At 35.8% G+C, this 21,415-nt stretch overlaps 2 protein-coding genes across 2 annotated transcripts in view; both read right to left on the reverse strand.

Moving 5' to 3' along the window:
* kif13a (kinesin family member 13A) overlaps positions 1-16,727 on the reverse strand; it is an 80,677-nt gene extending 63,950 nt beyond the window's left edge. Inside the window, 2 exon segments of the mRNA XM_051864499.1 lie at positions 15,651-15,741; positions 15,954-16,727. Of these exon segments, the coding sequence (XP_051720459.1) occupies positions 15,651-15,741; positions 15,954-16,008 (146 nt within the window). The 5' untranslated portion in view covers positions 16,009-16,727.
* A 170-nt stretch (positions 16,728-16,897) lies between these two features.
* Positions 16,898-21,335, reverse strand: LOC127496755 (E3 ubiquitin-protein ligase NHLRC1-like). Its single transcript, XM_051864501.1, has 2 exons — positions 21,214-21,335; positions 16,898-20,226 (listed from the first exon to the last, which is right to left on the reverse strand). Exon 2 carries the CDS (start codon positions 20,135-20,137, stop codon positions 18,929-18,931), a length of 1,209 nt encoding a protein of 402 aa, XP_051720461.1. The 5' UTR covers positions 20,138-20,226; positions 21,214-21,335; the 3' UTR covers positions 16,898-18,928.
* Between the last annotated feature and the right edge of the window lie 80 nt (positions 21,336-21,415).

Here is a 21,415-nt window from a genome sequence, read left to right on the forward strand (position 1 = left end):
CTATTCATGATGACAGTATGAAGCAGAGCTGCACAATTCTGGATAAATTGAAAATCACGATTTTTTTGTTTAAAATAGAGATCCTGATTCTCCCACGATTTTGAATAGACAACTAAATAAAAAAAACATGTAATTTACTAGAGGTTCTGACCAAATGTTAATTGCTGCAGTCTATTTAAAAAAAAAAAATTTATTGAATTATTTTTAAAAAAAAATCAGTTTGAATGAATGATTCAATGACTCACTCAAAGACTTCATTTACTTCATTACTGGATGAATCAGCGCTTTTGAACGAATCTCTTGAATGAATGATTCAATGACTCACTCAAAGACTTCACTTGCTTCATTACTAGATGAATCAGCGTTTTTGAACAAATCTCTTGAATGAATGATTCAATGACAAATACATTTTTTAACAGTCACTTGTCGTCACCTACTGGCGTAACAATGTAATTGATCATTTTTATTTGAAGCGTCAAGTTACATTCACAAAGTCATTTACTCTATTTTGATCGCTACCGTGGCATCAGTGTTTATATCCAAAACTTTTATCCCAGTTATTGTGTTAATCTGAATTATTGTAATAGAAATAATAATACTGTGTGGTTGAAAAGACTGTTAGTGAAGCTGTTTCGACAGCTGCTCTTTCTGGGTCAGCAGCAGCACGAACGCAGATCTGATTGGTCACTGAGATCGTACTTCTCAAAGATTAAATAGACATATAGCCGAATCGCCATCATTTAGGAATAAGATCACGTGGGTGTTGGAATCGAGATCACAATCTTCTAGTGATATTAAAGTTAAGACGCTTAGAAACTTCACATCACGAACACAAATAGAAGCCTGTTGATGTTGAGAAGTCTGAGTACTGTATTAATTACAATGTTTTTCTTAGGTTTTTATGTAGGTGCATGTAGGTGGGGGCCTTGAAAAGTGTAGTTTAGTTACTGACTTGTTCGCAATCAAAACCAGAATCTTAAAATTCCTTCCAATTTCTAACTCAATCACTTCTGCACTCAAACACAAAGACAGAATAATGAATCTGCTTTAGACTCACAGCAGATGCTGAACCTGCAGGAAAAGCTGCACAGAATCACTGCAGGAATTCAACAATTTGGAATGTTCCGAAAAAGAGTCTCTTGCTACAATGTTTCCAGTCACGATTGGCAGAACTTTTGATACTATGGAAACAGACCAAAAAAAGATACATGTTGTAACATCACATTTATGTTCTCCATCACTGACTAAGAATTCAGAGATGAATTACTGGTTGTTTACTGAGAGACTTCATGCAAACCAAAGCCATGCTGGTATGGAAACCATTAGGAAACCATACGTTTCACACTCCATTTTTGATCATCAAAGCATAATAGTGCAAAGTCCAGCATGGGGAGGACATGACAAGCCACATCAGGAAGGAAGCAACTTGCCCTTCCCATAGAGCAATCAGTCTCACAGCTAAAACAAAAGCTAAGTGTCCCACCCAACACTCAAAGCTCATGTCTAATCCACAGCAGTGTCTATATGAATCTATCTATCTATCTATATTTCAACCAAAGGGACCAAACACAAGCGACAATGCAAATATATAATGCAATAATGGAATCCAAGAAGAAACCCTCTGGAGGAATCAGTGTCATGTTGTCCAAATCCTCATGACAGTGGAAGAAATGTCGCACCAGATGTTTTAATAACCCCCCCAAAAACATGAAACATAATGAGGGCGTCTCTGGTATTGGAACATCATCGTTCCAGACTGTTGTTGGTCGCTGGCAGCAGCTGTCACTGAGCAACAGATCAACAGATCAACATTTAAAAAACATCAGAATCACTTGCCTAGTGAGTCAGTTCCTAAAGATGATTAAGCTCTAACATAAGCAATACTGTGAATGTAACAAAACCTAGGGAGATGCTTTCAGCCTACTCTCTACATAGGCAACTACCTTCTAAGACAACAAGCTAACTGAAATTGAACCTTATCGGAACACTCAAAAATAAAAAAAATAAGAGGCGAACCAGTATGCACATTAGGGCTGGGTATTGACACAAATTTCACAATTTGATTCGATTTCTATTCACAAGCTTGCAATTCGATTCGATATTAATTATTTTGGTGTTATCGCCCTCACTCTCTCATACTGGTCACTGGAAGTTCAACATGGCACCTCATGGCAAAGAACACTCTGAGGATCTGAAAAAAAGAATTGTTGCTCTACATAAAGATGGCGTAGGCTATAAAAAGATTGCCAAAACCACTGAAACCATGTCCTGTGGTCTGATGAGACCAAGATAAACTTATTTGGTTCAGATGGTGTCAAGCGTGTGTGGCGGCAACCAGGTGAGGACAACTGAGGGACTCAGACACAACTATTAAAAAAGGTTCAAACATTCACTGATGCTCCAGAAGGAAACATGATGCATTGAGAGTCGGGGGGTGAAAACTTTTGAACAGGATGAAGAGGTCCAAATTTTTCTTATTGTTTAAATATACTTTTTTTTTTTCATTTAGTACTGCCCTTCGGAAGCAACAGAAGATACTTTCATGTTTCCCGGAAGACAAATTAAATACAATTTACCTTGATCTTCAAATACCAAATGTTTTCACCCCCGGCTCTTAATGCATCGTGTTTCCTTCTGAAGCATCAGTGAATGTTTGAACCTTTTTTAATAGTTGTGTTTGAGCCCCTCAATTGTCCTCAGTGTGAAAAGACGGATCTCAAAATCATTCAGTCACTGCTGTAAAGGGTTCCAATATGCAAAAGATGGTGGAAAACTGAAGAATCTGCAGGACCTGGAGATTTTTTCTGAAGAACAGAGCTCAGTTTAACTGCTCAGAGCAAACAAGGGACTCATGAACAACCATCACAAAACAAAAAAAACAGTCGTAGATCATCCAGGTAACCACACACAGTATTAAGAATCAGTGGTTCACATACTTATGAATGGGGTTATTTTAATAAATTCAGCTATTTTTTTGTCTTATGGATTGTATGTAAACATCTTTTATGTAAAATATCTTACTCATGACAGTACTAAATAAAAAATAACATGCATTTTGTATTATCTCCTTTATTTTGTTAAAATTATTCACATTTTCACAGATTCTGCAAGTGGTTCACATACTTTTTCTTGCAACTGTACATGGATGGCTTGAGGGTGAGTAAATCATGGGATAGTTTTCATTTTTTGGTGAACTATCCCTTTAACATTTTTAATGAAATCAATAAATTAGAATTTTTAGCCATGCATTTAAGTAAGTTGTGGTAACAGATGCTCTGAATTTGTAAATGGGTGTAAATGGGCTCTAACTGGTGAAGTGCAAATTGCTGATAAACTGAACAAGGGAATTCTCTTAACAAATAAAGCCTTAGAATTTGACTAAAAGAAGGTGTTTCCTTAAAATGTTGCTTACATAGTGCGAATAAACCCAAGAATGAACAACAGCAAACCTCTCTAAACATTATAAACTCCTACATACTAGATAAAAGCAGCAACATCAACACACTACATCAGCAGGAACTCGTCAAGTTCATAAAGATGTTAAATGTGGTGCAGTTTCCTCCCAAAAGCATTCAACACTGACATATTTACTGCAGTGACCCGTCCTCTCTGACGGACACCCCATTGACAAATAAAGACTCGTGCTGGGAAAATCTGCCGGAAGCATTAGACATGCTAATGTCTATCAGCATCAGGCTGTAATCTGACAGATGTGTCTTGAGAGTGTTTTTGCACTGAAATCATCACACTGACCTCACTCTGTTCAACAGTAATCACCAGCAGTCATCTTACAATTAGTGTTTACACTGAAACTGAAGTTTACCAAGCTAAAAACAACTGAGAATTCAAGTTATGCTTTAATTAAGACAAAACAAGCAACTAACAAAAAAAGTAGTTTGCTAGTTTTAGTCTTTGTTAATTTAACATTTTTTAATTCTAGTCTTTTTAATTCTTGTCATTAATAATGTTTTCTAAAAATGAATGTTTTCTTATTAAAAATCTTAATTGGCACAAAAAATAATGTCATTAATGTTTTTCTAGAAATTAATGTTTTCTTATTAAAAAAATCTTTGGCACAAACATTTTATGTCATTAATAATGTTTTTCTAGAAATGTATATTTTCTTTAAAAAATCTTTGGCACAAAAATATTGTCATTAATGTTTTTCTAGAAATTGATGTTTTTTTAAAAAAACTTTTTTTGCACAAATATCAAATATTTTATGTCATTAATAATGTTTTTCTAGAAATTAATGTTTTTTAATAAAATATCTTTGGCACAAAAAAAATGTCATAAATAATGTTTTTGTTGTTGGTTTTTGTTGGGTTTTTTTTTTTTTAGAAATTAATGTTTCCTTAATAAAAAAAAATCTTTGGCACAAATATAAAATATTTTGTGTCATTAATAATGTTTTTCTAGAAACTTATATTTTCTTATTAAAAAATCTTTGGAAAAAATGTTTGTCATTTAATAATATTTTTCTAGAAATGTATGTTTTTTAAAAACAATCTTGGCACAAATATCAAATATTTGATGTCATTAATAATGTTTTTCTAGAAATTAATGTTTTTAAATACAATATCTTTGGCACAAAAAATTGTCATAGATAATATTTTTTCTAGAAATTAATGTTTTCTTAATAAAAAAAAAAAAATCTTTGGCACAAAATTTTATGCCATTAATATTGTTTTTCTAGTAATTAATGTTTTCTTAATAAAAAAAATCCTTGGCACAAAATTGTGTCATTATTGTTTCTTCAATAAAATCTTTGGCTCAAAAATAATGAGAGTGAATTAAACATAAATCAGCACTAAATGCGACCGATAAAACATAGAAATAGAAATAGATTTACTAAAATTAACATTAACAACATATAAGAAGAAAGAACAGTAGCGTGAGAGAAAGTGCATTTGATTAAAGCTGTGATGTGAAATACAGGCCTGGTTTCACAGACAGGGCTTAGATTAAGCCAGGATTAGGCTTTAGTTCAATTAGGAGATTTAAATAGCTTTTATAAACGTGCCGTAGAATAAACATTACTGGTGTGCATCTTTAGACAAAACAATGACACTGACATATTTTAAGATATGTCTGTGCAAGTTGCTTTCAGTTAAAACAGCTCCAACATGCATTTTAGTCTGGGACTACCTTAAGCCTCGTCTGTGAAACCGGGGGACAATGTCTCAAAACGCAGTGATGCAGTGCTTCATTAACTGTACTCCATGGCAAAAACTGCCTGCTGCTGGAATAGTTTCAGTTTTAAAGCAGCTGAGATTCTGTCATGATACTAAAAAATGTTTTTTTACTTTCTAACACTGCATACAGCAGTCATCTAAATGGCCTGGCATCTGTGCCACCGTTTTGTGTGATGCCAACTTATCTGCATGGAATTACCCACAATTCTCCATCACGCTGCCCTTTCCAGACAGTTAATCAGTTTAAGCACCCAGCAGTGAAAGTGGAACGTTTCTGTAATGGTAGACTAGAGGAGTGGGAAAGTGCAGTCTAATAAATCAGCTGTGAAACACTAAAGAGGGACATTACTGTCGCTTTCTGTCACTAGTATCTGTGCTGTGGTGCAGAGGAGAGATTTACAAACATCCCTAAACCACTTCTAGGTCAAGATGTGTATCTATGTTTTCTATAAACAGCCGCACCTCAAGCACAAAGGACGGGAATCCTCGAGGGAATGCAACTGTTTTATCGCTGCAATGCAATTTTCCTACAAGGTAGCAGACGGATAAACTCAGAAAACAGAGGGCTGGGTAAAATGAGAGAAAACACCGCAGCTACATACATACACTATACTGTTCAAAGGTTTGGGGTCACTACGATTTTTTTTTTAAATTTTTTAAAGAAATTAACTTTTATTCAGCAAGAATGCATTAAATTGATCAGAAGTGACAGTAAAGACATTTATAATGTTACATTACATTCAGAGCGTGTATCAAACTGCCAAAGTCACGTGATTTCAGTAAACGAGGCTTTGTCACGTCATAAGTGTTTTGAAATTCCAATGGTTCACCACTGGGGGGCGTGACTTTGGCAGTTTGATACGCGCTCCGAACCACTGATTCGAAACAAAAGATTCGTAAACCTTCGAATCTTCATACAGCAGTGTTTTGAAATCGCCCATCACTAGATATTGCTGAATAAAGTAGTTTTTTTGGCACACAAAAAGTATTCTTGATGCTTCATAACATTAAGGTTGAACCACTGTAGTCACATGACCTGTTTTAAATATGTCTTTAGTACCTTTCTGGGCACTGACAGTGTCAATTATCTTGCTGTCAATAGAGGCCTCACTGAGCCATCGGATTTCATCAAAAATATCTTAATTTGTGTTCCGGAGATGAACGAAGGTCTTACAGGTGTAGAACGGCATGAGGGCGAGTAATTAATGACAGAAATTTCATTTTTGGGTGAAATAACCCTTTAAGGCTTGTCATTAAGCGCCACTGTTATGATTGGTTAACTTCACTGCATAGGAAAAGTATTAACGCCCACTCACTATTGCGCATTTCGAAAACATTATCCATATAAAACCGTCATTTAAGACAAAGCATTATGATCTCATTTACTTATGGTTTGTGATGCAGCTGCTGTCAGATCCAATACAGCTGACTGCTTCATCTGCTCTCCATTACACTGTGCCTAAATGCTCCGAACAAACATAAAATCCTCCAACATGACCCAGGACACCATTAAAATAAATCATCCACTTGTTTCCGATCCTGTGATCCTTCTGAAGTCTGTACAGAGACGCAAACGGGCTGTTTAAACTGAAAGTGTCAAAGCGAACGTTCTTTCACTCTTCTATTTGTCCTGTTGTCGACAGAAGCTGAACGCGCATCTGTATACTGTATCCAATGTAGACAGTGATTATAATGGCTTTAATTTGCTTTTGACGTGATGCGAACATCCAGTGTAGGCAAATGTCAGCCGTTAAGCAACTGAACACCAGTGGGCGGGGCCTTTGGTGCGATGATGTATAACTATTCGTCGATGTCTTGATCTGGAGGTAGTCATATGCAAATATATTTGCCCATGTGACGTCACAGATCACACAATATCAAAACAAGCCATTTTTGAAGCTTGATTAATTAAACGTTTTGTTTATAATGAGAAGGATGCTCTGAAACTTGATGTTTTAATGGTACAAAGACCTCTTATATGTCAAAAGATCAAGGCAAATTTGATTTCTCATGTCATGATAAGTTTGGTATATCTTATTTTATTTCATTTAACGTGTTTTTTAAATAATGAAAATTTAGTTTTTAATGGTTTTAGTTAATGAGAACCCTTGTTCACACAGAGTTCAGTAATTTAAAGGAGTGACAGATGCGTTCAACAACTGAATTCACTCCCAAATATTCAGCTAGTGACAACCAATTTTTGTTTCTTCATTAAATTACATGGTTAAACTGCATAAAGTGGAAACAAAACATGCTGCCTCTGCTGGAAGCAGTAAAATTTTACAAAAATGGTTGATGATATGTAATGGTTGCAAATATTACTTTGGTCAAAAACAGCTAACATCAAACAGACTGATAGCCTCAATGTTTCTTTTTTACAGCTGCTAGAAAGTCAGCTATCACAATTTCAGGAGTTACTCCTGTTTAACATATTCACATGAAACAAGACATTCACTCCCGTGTGCTTGTCATTCCTAAACCTCTGCAGTGTGTACGTGGCCCATGTCGCTGAATGGAAAGGCTGATTATTCACACACAATACGCTGTGAAAACATGCAGAGACAAAAGATGCATTCCAGAGGTTGACCGCCGAAGCCTGCATTGTCATTTCAGGAGACACTGTTTGGAAAGAACAGACACAGATGAGTTTAAATGATAAACACACTTGTTTATTTGACACCTTTGCATCATGAGTCTCTATTATGAAGCAAAGGGAAACAGAGGCTTCAGAAATGACCAGGCAGGAATTCAGGTTAAACCAGCAGCTTATTGTGTTTAATAAAACAGCCATAACAGCAATACAATAAAAGCCAAAATTCAAACAATTCTTCCACCCAGTGTTATTTTACTATTAATTATATACTATTATATTAATATTTTGAATTAGCTTTTATTGTTTTATTTTCCATTGTATTTTAGTTTAATTTTTTGTCATTTTATGTAGTGCTTTTGTTATTTTTATTAAATATTACATCTTAGTTTGAACTTATTTTTATTTCAGTTTTAGTTTCACTTAGTAATTTTAGTGCTTCAACACAACTTGTTTCATCTAATATTGTTTTATTTTATTTTAGCTTTATTTCAATTAACAAAATGTTTTAGTTGACAATAATAACCCTGCTTCTGCCTAACTGAACATTAATATTTTCAATATTTTTTAATTTATTTATTTATTTTTATAACTTTTATGTTATACAATATACAACTTGAATAACTGCTAATTGAACTATTCATATTATTATGCTCCACAAACCATTTTTTTTAAAAATATCATATATTAAAAATCACACATCATTGATAGATGCAAACATGCTTTACCCATTTATCCCATCATCCTCTACAGTGCTAAGATACCATCAGAACTTCTTTGGGCAAAGGAAATGACTTGACTTGTAATTGGTTGCAAGAGAGAAGATGAAAATTACAAGGTTACAAGTTTAAGGAGGAATTATCAGATGAAGACACACTCACTTATCAGCTCATCAACCTCCCATTAAACTAAGAAGAGGCGGGAAACAGGAAGTAGAGGTGGAAACCCGAGAGGGAAAACTGAACTGCTTCCTCTACCCTGTGATCATCAGAAGCCTATGGTAGCCAAACCAAATGTACCAAAACTGAATTATATTTCAATGGTTTCATGCTCTTAGAAGCCAATAACTCACCACACGAAACACATTGTGGTCAAAACAGACCATGTTTATCCTCACTGCAAGTCAAATCACATTTATAGCGCTTCATTCAATACAGATTGTTTCGAAGCAGATTCACAGAAATAAACAGGAAAATAACATCAATTCATCAACATTCGATTTCAGCAGTACATCATCTCGACAGAAGGCAATAGTGTCATTATTCAGCTCAATTCTATTTAATTTAATTTAATTTCAGTTCAATAACATTATAAATGTTGCAAAGTTATAATGTTGTTATTATTCAGCTCAAGTCAGTTCAAGTTTTGTTCTCATTCATAGTTTCAGTGCCGGTAAATCGATAATATTACTGAATATTAATTGTCTTTAAAGGGAACCTATGCCCCTTTCACAAGATGTAATATAAGTCTCTGGTGTCCCCAGAATGTGTCTGTGAAGTTTCAGCTCAAAATACCCCACAGATCATTTATTATAGATTGTCAAATTTGCCCCTATTTGGGTGTGTCCCTTTAAATGCAAATGAGCTGCTGCTCCCGGCCCCCTTTCCAGAAGAGGGCGGAGCTTTTACAGCTCACGCTTCGGTTGCTCAACAACAACAAAGCTCGAGAATCTCACGCAGCCAAAATGAGGATTGTCAGTAACGGTGTTCAGCCTTACATTGATCAAACCGGAGTCGACACTGATGGAGAGACTCAGGAAGAAATTACAACTCTTAGAATGAAACTGGACGTTTCTGAATGGTTAGTGGATAAATTTATGTAGTCGCTGTGGAGTTGATTCAACTTATCGACTAGCATGTGCCGTCATGTTAATCTTTTGTGCAAATCCAGCGTTGAATTGACCCTCGTTTGTGAAGCAGTCCGGCGTAAAATGACAGGATGGTAACAACACTCTACTACAACAACTCTTCCTCTTCTCTAAAGCAGCCCAACATGGCCTCACCCCCTTTGTTGTGTGTTCTCAGGGGCGGGGTTTATGTAAATTTTGGGGTTTGTGATGTCACTAACCTGGGAAGAAGCTCGTTGTAGTCCCTACCAGCCGTTTGTTGTAGTCCTTAAAAAGTGATTTCTCCCTTTGCATTGAACTTTGAGCGTTGTAACTTTGCATATGTTGTTTATGCTCAAACAGCAACATTACACACGAACTAAACTTTAAAAAAGTGAAATCATAATCAACCACCCCTTTAAAACCCCAAGTGAGCCTGTATTTTAGTCTGTTGTATTTTATTTTAACAGCACTTTGACGTCAACTACAAAAACTGTTTTCTTCTCCCTTTTTGCTATCCTAACTATGAAAGATTACATAGTTAGTTGTATTAATGCAGGTGTACCACTGCATTGCTCAAAGGCCTTATACATCAAAGTCATACTATTTTACAAATAAACAAACTGAAATTTAAAGATGAAATGTGATTTCTGCACCAAACGAAAATGCAATCTGTTTGTGTAAAAACATCATCTTGTCAACTCTGACAAACACAACAACACAGCAATGAAATCTTACTACTACAGTAGTTTTCCCAGCTCTCATGTAAATAAAAGTTAGAGGAAAGATGTCGTCTAAAAGAGCACTGTGGTATTCCCAGGTTTTTCAACACGACACCCTCAGGTGCTGTTCCTTTTCTCTGTCATCATCTCTCCTTTCACAGATTCATATTTCAAACTTCAAGAAGCTTAAAGAATGGAAACTTGACTCCAAAAGATGCCCTAAAGTCACGTCTCAGTCCAATTATGAAATGAGCTCAATGCAAACGTACCGTGAGAGCTTAAGAAGACATAAGACTATTAATCCTGGTGAGGCTCATTTGAACTAAAAAGAAGTTTACTGCAAATCTTGCTTGTTTTAAAGAGAAAAAGAAGTCCAAAAAAGTGATTTTGTACAGAACAAAAAGGGTTGTATTTTAAGCATTCAATGCACTGAAGAGACATCATCTTTAACGTAAAGACAAAACTGCTTTAAACTAGAAGGTATTACTGCAAATTCAGCCCACACAACACTTCACTTAACAACTCACAAAGTCTAATCGGCTTTCCATGACTCTGCCCTGTAGGTTTTTGCGTGCTGCTGACATATAAACCATAAAATCTGACATACATCAACCCTGAACAGGTGCCCTTACAGCCGCAGGGGAAAGTCTGGGTTTTTTTAAACTGACGTAATCACAGTCTGGGAGGTATAACGTTCCTGCAGCATTTCAGAAAAGCTTTGTTACTGCACTTAAATGGAATAATAAAGGCAAGAAATTTACAGTCAGTACAGTACAGTACAGAGACCTATGGAAGCTTATTTCCATCACGGAATAAAAATATAAAAAAGGTAATTGCAACTTTTTATCTCACAATCCTGTATTTTTTTCTCGGAAACTCAATCCTGAGAAAAAAAGTCAGAATTGTGAGACGTAAACAAAAAAAAAAAAACTGCAAGATTTAAACTCAGAATTCTAAGAAAAAAAGTCAGAATAGACTCTTTTCACATTTCCAGGTTTCTCAGAAGCGGAAGTCGTCATAGTTGGGTAAAATTGAGTGAATGAGAGAATACATTAAATATATTTTTTATGTTTCCATTTGCTCAAATAGCAAAAGAAAAACTCCACAATAGTGTTTTCAAAACTTTCAAAAAGAGGAAAAAAATAGAGAGCGATTGATAAAGGCAGTCAGAAGAGAGAATTTTTACCATCACTCCCATAGCCGCTGTATTAGAAACACCCTCACTAGTTTTTTGTAATTTGGGTAATATAGTTAATAAAGGTAATATAATACTAAGTATAGTGCTATAAATGTACATACGTTTTAAAAAAAAATGAAAATATAAAAAACTTTGCAGGGTTTACGATATTGATGACCGTTAAAACGCACCATCACAGTCTGTGAAAAGGGTCTATTGTGAGATGTAAACTCAGAATTCTGAAGAAAAAAAGAACTGCAAGATTTAAACTCAGAATTCTGAGAAAAAAGTCGGAATTGTGAGATTTAAACTAAAAATTCTGAGGAAAAAAAGTCAGAATTGCGGGATGTAAACTCAGAATTCTGAGAAAAAGTCAGAATTGTAAGATGTAAACTCAAAACTCTGAGGGAAAAATTGCAAGATTTAAACTTAATATTCTGAGAGAAAAATGTCAGACTTGCAAGATGGGGCGGGGGAAAATTGCAACTACCCTTTTTTTATATATTTTTTATTCTGTGGCAGGAACGAGCTTCCATAGACAAAGAAAAATAACAAATGGGTCAAACACAACTTTGTAGAAATCATTTATAAATATAGTCTAATGTAAATATTTGCAACATATGCAACAGTTTATGTATGTGACAATTTACACAAGAATGATTTAAGCAGAGAATTTTTTTTAAATTTGCTCTGCTCATGTCTCATGAGGCTCAGTGTCGTTCATGTCATTCAACTTGCAAAACTCAAAAGGTTAATGCCAAGAATTTGCATAATTGCTTTGAAACATGCCGTTCCAGGTAACTGAATATCAGATAGCACCAAGTATGTGCTAAATATGAGTTAATAGCAGCAGTGCACCTCATGCTTGACTACACATTACAAATCTGCTGATTAATGGACTGGACCAGCTCAAACATGGATATTTAATTACCCATATTTGAGTTAATTGCTGCATGAATAAGGCACAGAATTGGACTAACACTTTCATTGCATGGAAAAGTGCAACATATCCACAGAAGAAAGTAAGTCGCAGAAAGTCGTGAAATTTCTTTTTTGACTAATTTAAGATCTGAATAATTTTGGTCTTGTATTTACATTTTGTCACAACTCAGAATAACATCACTAATAGACTTCTCTGTTTTTTCCAAACCTGTGCTTCCTCAAACTGTGAAATTGAACATAATGATCCTCAGCATTTCCTCTGGCTATTATTTCCAGCTTGACAGTCGAGTAAGCTTCATCAAGGCCCTTATTGTTTTCCATTTCACATCCCGAGTGTAAGACGAGATGATGCTTACCTGTTCTTTCTCTAGCAGAAGCTGCGCACTCGCCTGACCGTGTAACCGTGATGCATGCTGGACTGCCTGTTCACACAGTTCTGGCTACATTAAACCATCTGCTATTGTTCTAGCAAATCCTCTAACCTTGAGGCAATGTGAACTGAGAGGACTTGATTGAACCCAGTTCAGAAGATCACAAGATGCAATAGCTTGTGATTCACAGATGGGTTGAAAAAGCCAATCGCTTACTGTAGGAACTGAGAAACTACCAGACTCAGATGGAATGTGCACTTTTTAAATATTTTTCTATGTTGATTATGAGAAAAACATGACTCAAAAATAGTAAAATACGTTTTCAGAAGCTGAGAGTACTGCATTCATATTGCTATAGTTGAATGCATCAAATCAGCTGAAATATTTGTGACCCTGGACCACAAAACCAGTCATAAGTCGCACAATAGCCAACAGTACACTGTATGGGTCAAAATTATCGATTTTTCTTTTATGCCAAAAATCATTAGGATATTAAGTAAAGATCATGTTCCATGAAGATATTTTGTAAATTTCCTATCATATATCAAAAATTAAGTGGATATGCATTGCTAAGGACTTCATTTGGACAACTTTAAAGGCGATTTTCTCAATATTTAGATTTTTTTGCACCCTCAGATTCCAGATTTTCAAATAGTTGTATCTCTCCAAATGTTGTCCTAACAAACCATACATCAATGGAAAGCTTATTTATTCAGCTTTCGGATGACGTATAAATCTCAATTTCAAAAAAATTGACCCTTATGACTGGTTTTGTGGTCCAGGGTCACATTTCATAATCAATCTAGGGGCAGGGAATAGAATTATTAAATAGAATTTAATAATGTACAGGCGTTTCCGTTCTGTCACAAGTCTGTAGGTGTTAAAAGTAAATGAACTACCACACCAGTGAAACATTTCAAACATATTTCACTGATCATCTTACAATCCTGAAGATCATATTCTCATTCACCACTTGAATTGTTTATATCATTTAGAATTAAACCACAAGAATCAGAACAAAGCAAATGATTGTGAAGGCTATTTTAAAGTTGTGCTAAGCCTATGTTCTTAATGAAAAAAAAAGAGAAAGAGAAAATGGGATGACTGGTTATATACATCTGCAGACTTATATACTATTTGGATTCATTTTAGTTTTTCTAAGGATATAAGGCCAAACCTGAATCCTTGAATCTGTCGTGGGAAAACAGACACGCTCTCTTCAGCACCTGCATTGTTCTGCTATTACAAATCTTCAATTACAAATATGAAACACAACATTTGTCCCTGATATCCTTTTAATTAGTGACAGACCATAATAGGCCAAAATTGCATCAGACGATAATTGCTGATTGACTGATTTACCAATTTACAGAAGTGCCGCTCTCCCTTCTATAAGCTCTAAACTTTACTAGCGGCCTAGTCTTTGCCGGTCATTTTTTTGTCCAAAGGACTTATTAATAATAAAAAACAAAGATATGACATCCAAAGTACGTAAGGTAGTACAACTAGATCTCTTTTATTGAATCCAAAAGGTTTTAATTATATTTTGCTACATATAAAGGTATTTTAAAGATTTTGAAGTGTCATAAGGTCATTCGGTTTAAGCCGTCCAAAGGACAATACAGCCATTTCATTTGTGATTAAAATATCCTAAAATGTAATAAATGTATATATTTTTTATTCTGGCATGATTTTATAGCATCATATATCAACATAGTGCAAAATGGTATTAAAATTATGTGTAGAAGTCGTTGCTTTGTTATGAGAAAGAATGTCCGGAAAAATTAATTTCATTGATGTCATTCGGAGTAACCAATATAAAGGGACCATTTTGGTTGAAGTCAAGCGGTCAATATCATGTGACAGGATGTGACATCATTCAGACACCTGCAAAGGACCACATGGTCATGAAGCAAAGTAACTAACTCTCTCTTAACTATTTAAAAAATTCATGTTTTCACTTGCTCATACGCATGTCCGAAACATCAGGTCATTCGGTACAACCGCTATAAAACATGGAAAATGTTGTAATATTTTAAAAAGTTGTAATAAATTATAAATATTTGATTGTCCTTTTGCTAGCTAGCTAGATATCAGCCTGTTAGCATTGTTTAAAAATATTGTCATTCGGTATAACCAAAAACGTCATTCGGTAAAACCGAAATTTTGGTTAATTTTTGGGTGACAAAAAAAATGACAAAAGCAGTGTTAATTGATTATAAAAACCACATAATCTCATTGTTAACACTTAATAAAGCTTCAAAATTAATTATATCTCCATTAGGTTTTTTTTTTACACTTTTAAAAACCTTATTCGTCAATGACCCATATACCACTAATATTTCTAATATAATATATTATTCATCATTATTTTGGCAATCCTGTTTTGTAGTTATCAATAATGGCAGGAGCCGCTGAAAAATTCATATTGTTCAAGCAAAAACATGCGATGGCATAATGTGAAGACATCTACTGTACGGCATCTCAAACTTCAGCACCGCTGAACATGAGGCCTGTCCAGGAATTTCACAGCAGCGCAGAAGTTTCCCCAGCTCAGGCCACTGCGAGCACGCCCAAAACGGGCCCTGCACTCACTTCTGTTACTCTTGCATGAAAACAAATGCAGTAGACTTAACATCCTCTCTGTGTGCATGCATTTGGCCATAAAACTCTTCTTGGCAGAAAAGAGACCCTTCTGCCCAGATAAAATCTCACCAAAAACACATGAGGGGGTTCAAACTGACAGCTATCACCTATAATAAGGAGAAACATGTCTCAAACATGTCACATGAATAAAAGTGCATGACCATGAAATGATTTGACTGTACCTGTTTTCTCCTTTTGTATTGGAGGGCGGTGGGTGCAGAATAGTCTGGTTTTCCTCCATCTCAACCACACATTTTGTGCTGAGCTCAATCTCTGCAAGCCAAAAGTTGTTAAAACTTGCCTAAAAAGTTCTTATACGTGCGATTTTTGTGTTAAATACTAAAAAAACTGAAGTAAAATGTCTGAAACATATTAAAATATACAATTCATAACAACCTTGCCTGAACTGTAGCAACTTATTACAGCTGAAAACAGATTTAACCTTTAAATATTAACGCTCATGTATACTTTAAAATGTCTCTTACCTCTCCGGTTCATTGGTCGAACTCGAACCGCCACTTTTACCTTCGTATCCGACATTTTCGCAGCAATTTTAAAGGCTTTAAAGTGGAGGAGAAAGCCGCTAGCTGCTCCGCACAGCTAGCCGAATAATAACATGAAACTCCCCGCAAAGTCTCCCACAGAAACGTCTGAGGTGCTTGTATCCTGGTAAAATACTCCAACAGTGCATACCCGAGCAGAAAAGGCTGTCGAGATTAATCCAGATGATAGTGTGTGGTTGTGTTGTATTCGGGTTAAATGTGTGTGGTTATAAAGGATCCTCCGCCGCGGGCAGAGCAGCTCCTCTCAGCCAGCCAGCAGCATCCAGACCGCCATCTTCCGCTGACTGACCCCAAAAACACACACAAATGTGCAGTGTGCATGAATATGCATGAAAGAAACGGCATGGACTGAGTTTAAAAAAGGCTGGATGAACCACAACGACCTGATGTAGTTCCTACAGGGCGACAAAAATGATAGAAGAGGAGGAGAAACAGAGAAAGAGCCTTGTGCTCATTACTCATACTCCTCATGTTACTTCTGTAATTCAGGCTACTCCTTTTATTTGGATTTCTTGATTTTTTTTTTTTTACTGTTCATGCAGAAACATCTACATTCTATTCAAAAATAGTATTTAATATGAGTGAATGACCAGATTACATGGATTAAAGTAATTGTTAAGGGTCAGATAAAAGGTATAGCTGAAAAATAAACTAGATATGCCAGTTATAATAAGCTTTTTAAGATGGTAATATCGTGTTACACTCTTTAAAGTGAAGGTTCCAAATGGGTTTTTGCAGCAATGCAATAGAAGAGCCCTATTTGATTCCCCAAAGAACCTTTCAGTGAACAGTTCTTAAAAGAACCATTTTTTTCTTAGTGTAAGGAACATTTTAATAATCTAAAGAACTACATGGAACCACAGATGTCAATAAATTGCCTTTATTTTTTTTTACAAACGCACTCCCAAAACATGCATGCCCTAAAACTTATTTTACTTGTAAAAATATCTAGCAATTTACTTCTTTTTTTTTGTAAGAACATTTGAACTATTGTTAGTTTTTCATACTTGCACTTCCCATTATATGCAGCTAAAACGCAAACACTTAGTGAAACTAATGCACAGTTTGTGTCATGAGTAATGACAAAGCACATTAATCTGATTTTCTCTAGTGAAAGTGAGGGTCATTTTCAGTGAGATGCGAGTTTCAGTAAGAAGTGCTTTATAACGTGCTGTGACGACAACCCCGCTCTGGAAGGATCAAGGGAAATGGAGCAGAGTAGATTATGGGATTCCCCTAGGGTTGCTTTAATCTCTGTGGATTCAAAATGAAGAATTTAATACAAATGTAATGCATGCCATTTTAAATAAGTATGCAGACAGTATGTAACAGGGTGTACTCACTTAAAATGACTTTGATTATAACCAACTTTGAAAAGTCATTTTGTGCCAATGTGGCAATTTTTCCCATACTTTAGGTTTCAGGACCACCATGAAAAAAAATTATTTGTGCATTATGTGCAAACATCAAAGCATAGGCTGTATGCATGTCAACTACGTCAATGGACAGTTTGGTTATTAAAAACCCATTGAATGGCATGCCAATTCATGTGGGAACCAGTGCCTGAATTTGTTCAGCAAGGAATATCAGGTTTGATGCACATACAAATGATTGAATTTAGAAAATGTATGTGTTTACAATCACAAGGTAACCATAATCAGTTCATCTAAGAAAAGAAAAGTAGGCTTGGCAAGTAAGCTCTAGATTTAGCATACACTGGATTATTCAAAACAACTTACAGTATACTTAGAGGAAGTCAAGGACAATCCCACTGGAGCAACAAGGAATTAAAGGGATTCACCCAAAAAAATGAAAATTCTCTCATTAATTACTCAACCTCATGTTGTTTCAAACCCGTAAGACTTTCGTTTATCTTCGGAACACAAATGAAGATCTTTTTGATGAAATCTGAGAGATTTCTGTCCCTCCATAGACAGCCTACACAACTGAAACTTTGATGCTTCAAGAAGTTCATAAAGAGATCATAAAACTAATCCATATGAATTGAGTGGTTTAGTCCAAATTTTCTGAAGAGACTCGATCACTTTATATGATGAATTTAGGCTTTTATTCACATAAACATTGATCAGCGAACATCAACAGAAGCTTAACCGAACCTCACGAGAACATATCTGTTGAGGAAGCTCAAACGTGCTGCGTAACACGAGAATGAACCTCATTGGTTCTCGTACGCGTCAAGCAAACATGCTTGAACTTCTGTTTACCACAACTGATGTGTGAGTTGATGAATGTTTATATGTGAATAAAAGCCTAAATTCAATCTGTTCATCATATAAAGCGATCGATGTCTCTTCAGAAAATTTGGCCTAAACTGCTCAATTCATATGGATTAGATTTTACAAACTCTTAATGAACTTTTTGAAGCTTTAAAATGTCAGTTGCATAGACTGTCTATGGACAGAAATCTCTCAGATTTCATTAAAAAGATCTTCATTTTTGTTCTGAAGATGAACGAAGGTCTTACGGGTGTAGAACGACATGAGGTTGAGTAATCAGAATTTTCATTTTTGGGTGACCTAACCCTTTAAGTGCATAAATCAATACATATACAACATGTACATGCACTGCATTGCATTTTGTACACACTTGTCAATATACTCAAGCATGTATATTTTGTGTAATATTTATATGACACGCTTACAAGTCAAATTCCAGGTAAGTATACAACTTACTTGACCAATAAACGTGAACTCTGACTGTGTGGCTTGAAGCTTTCAATTTATTAGCTTTGAGCTTTAGCCATCATGCCATGAAACACCATTTACACAACATCAACTCACAACACACACCAAAATCCCATCATCACACCTCAATCCACCTAAACAGCATACATGGATTCTACTTTGTCGAACACACTAGTTGTGTATTCACACCTCTCATTTTTTATCACAGTACAAATCATCTGTGTCTGCCGCATAGAACTTGACTGCATGATCTCCTCCGTCCAAGACAACAAGCACATTCAGTGTTGTCACAGCCAATGCCACTGGACGCCGCAGTCCACTCACTAGTGGAGTCAGCGCAGGTGTTTCCTGCGGCTTTCCCAAATTCCAGACCATCCCGTTCTGCACATCCCCTACAATCACATCTCCATTTCGATCAAAAACCACTGAAGATATAGACAAACTCAGAGAGTTCTTCAAGTTAAGAGTGAAACTGTCCACCTGCGTCAAAGGAACAAAATCGCTATTGAATATTCTCAAACATGAAGCATTGAATCCGGCCTGAAAACGCTCCACAATTGCGATGTTTCCCGATGCTTTGCAAGAAGCTACTGTACGTGGACACGTAAGATCTTTGAAAACCACTCTGTTAACTAGGACTACCCCACGAGAAAAGTCTATTATGACCTGGCTAAGTGTTCCCATCTCAGCGTCGGTCACAAAAACACATCCACGGGTGTCCACATCAACACCCCACGGCAGCCGAAAAGAGTCTCGGATGGCCACCACAAGATGGCCTTTGGAAGTGAAGACTTTGACTGATTGGTCACCACCATCTGTGACCAAAACATGTCCACTTTTGGTCAACGCAACATCAAGTGGGTGACATAAATCAGACGGGTCGTGTCCATAAAGTCCAAAGCCGTCCAAAAGAGTTCCTTGCGCACCAAAAACGGCAACTCTTTTCTCACCATCGTGCACCAAAACAATCTGTCCTGATGTTTCAGAAACAACCATCCCTGAAGGGTTAACAATGTTTCCCCATCCTCCAAAGGCCGAACGGAGGCGCAGCATCCCAGATCCCAAGCTTTCAGTCCATCCCATGACTCTATCATACAACCTGGGACAAGCTTTTGACAGCAGAAGCTCCTGGAGATCGGTGAGCGCACGGCATTCGGAGGTGCTGCCAACGTCCCCCAGTTTCCTACAGAAGGGACACTCCAGCCTCTGGTTTACAGGATGGGAAAGTGCACAAATGCATTTGAGACACAGCACGTGGCCACAGAGAAGATTTCGGGGTGTGTGGTCTCGCTTCTGAATGGAGAACTTCTCAAAACACACTTTGCACTCCAGCAGGTTTGCTCGGATCTCTGCTAGGATGTCTTCCGCTCTCATATGTGGTTGGACGGGCGTCTCGGACATGCTGTTGATGATCCTGGCCTTTATATAAACACTGGCCTAATGACTGGCAGGAAGAGTAGAAGGATGAGAGAGGGTTTTACGACAGCAGCCTGCAATGGATAAACATGATCACGTGACTATGTTAAAATGAGCTGTGGGTCTATACTGCCCTCCAGTGGTGAGAAGGGGAAAATCACTTTATACTTGAACAACAGAGAAAGTTTACAACAGGTTTATATAAAACATTTTTACTATAACAAGGAAATACTAACTGAATTAAATAATGTCTTATATGCATCTAAATATATTTCATTTACCTTTTAATTTATAATATCTATCAAAGACTTGCTGATTGAATATTATGATTACAGCTACGATACCACAAATATATATTTTAAAATATATTTTTTGAAGTAAAAATACTTGGGTGAATCTCATAAAGAAATTTTTGTATTCTGTTTCACCTCAAAAGAAAAAAACAGGAGAAATCATATTTAGCATAAAATATAAATGGTCTATATTATTAATTATAATTTAACATTCACTATAATTATAAAATTGTATAATAGCAATTAAAATCTAAATTATTAATGATAAAATAATAATAGAGCGTTAAAAAAGCAAGAATTATATATTTTGCATAAAGAAAATTGTCAATATATTCACTTTAATGTGACATCATTCAGTATAATTATAAAATTGTGTAATAGCAATTAAAAAAGTGAGCATTTTATATTGTTGTTTATTTTATATTAAAGAGAAAACTACCAGGATATATACTTACAATTGTACTTTAAATTATATAATAGCAATTCAAATTTTTATTATTATTATTATTATTACTACTGATAATAATCATCATCATTACAAAAATTAGAATTTAATGGGTTAGTCCTTAATTTTCCTAAAAATTGCACCACAATGAATGGTCCTAAAGTAGGCTTCATTTGTGAAATATGACCTGGATGTTCCTGACAGGTTTTGTGAGGTTCAGCCTGTTTGAAACAGAGCTCAACACGTGTCTTTGCCGTCTATTTTTGTCCGCACTGTCTGAAACCTGAAGCCATTAGTTAGTAGAGTTGGTTAAATGAGCTCACCGTCCACCAATGCAGATCACAGCTGAGGTCAAGCCCAAACATTCTCCTGCACCAAAAACAGTCATACAGTGTGAAGCTTATCAGTTATTTCCACCAGAGCGCATAAACTCTCTCTGAATCAGCATATTAGAATGATTTCTGAAGGATCATGTGACACTGAAGACTGGAGTAATGATGCTGAAAATTCAGCTTTGATCACAGG

Source organism: Ctenopharyngodon idella, chromosome 16 (genome assembly GCF_019924925.1).
Source record: "Ctenopharyngodon idella isolate HZGC_01 chromosome 16, HZGC01, whole genome shotgun sequence".
NCBI lineage: Eukaryota > Metazoa > Chordata > Actinopteri > Cypriniformes > Xenocyprididae > Ctenopharyngodon > Ctenopharyngodon idella.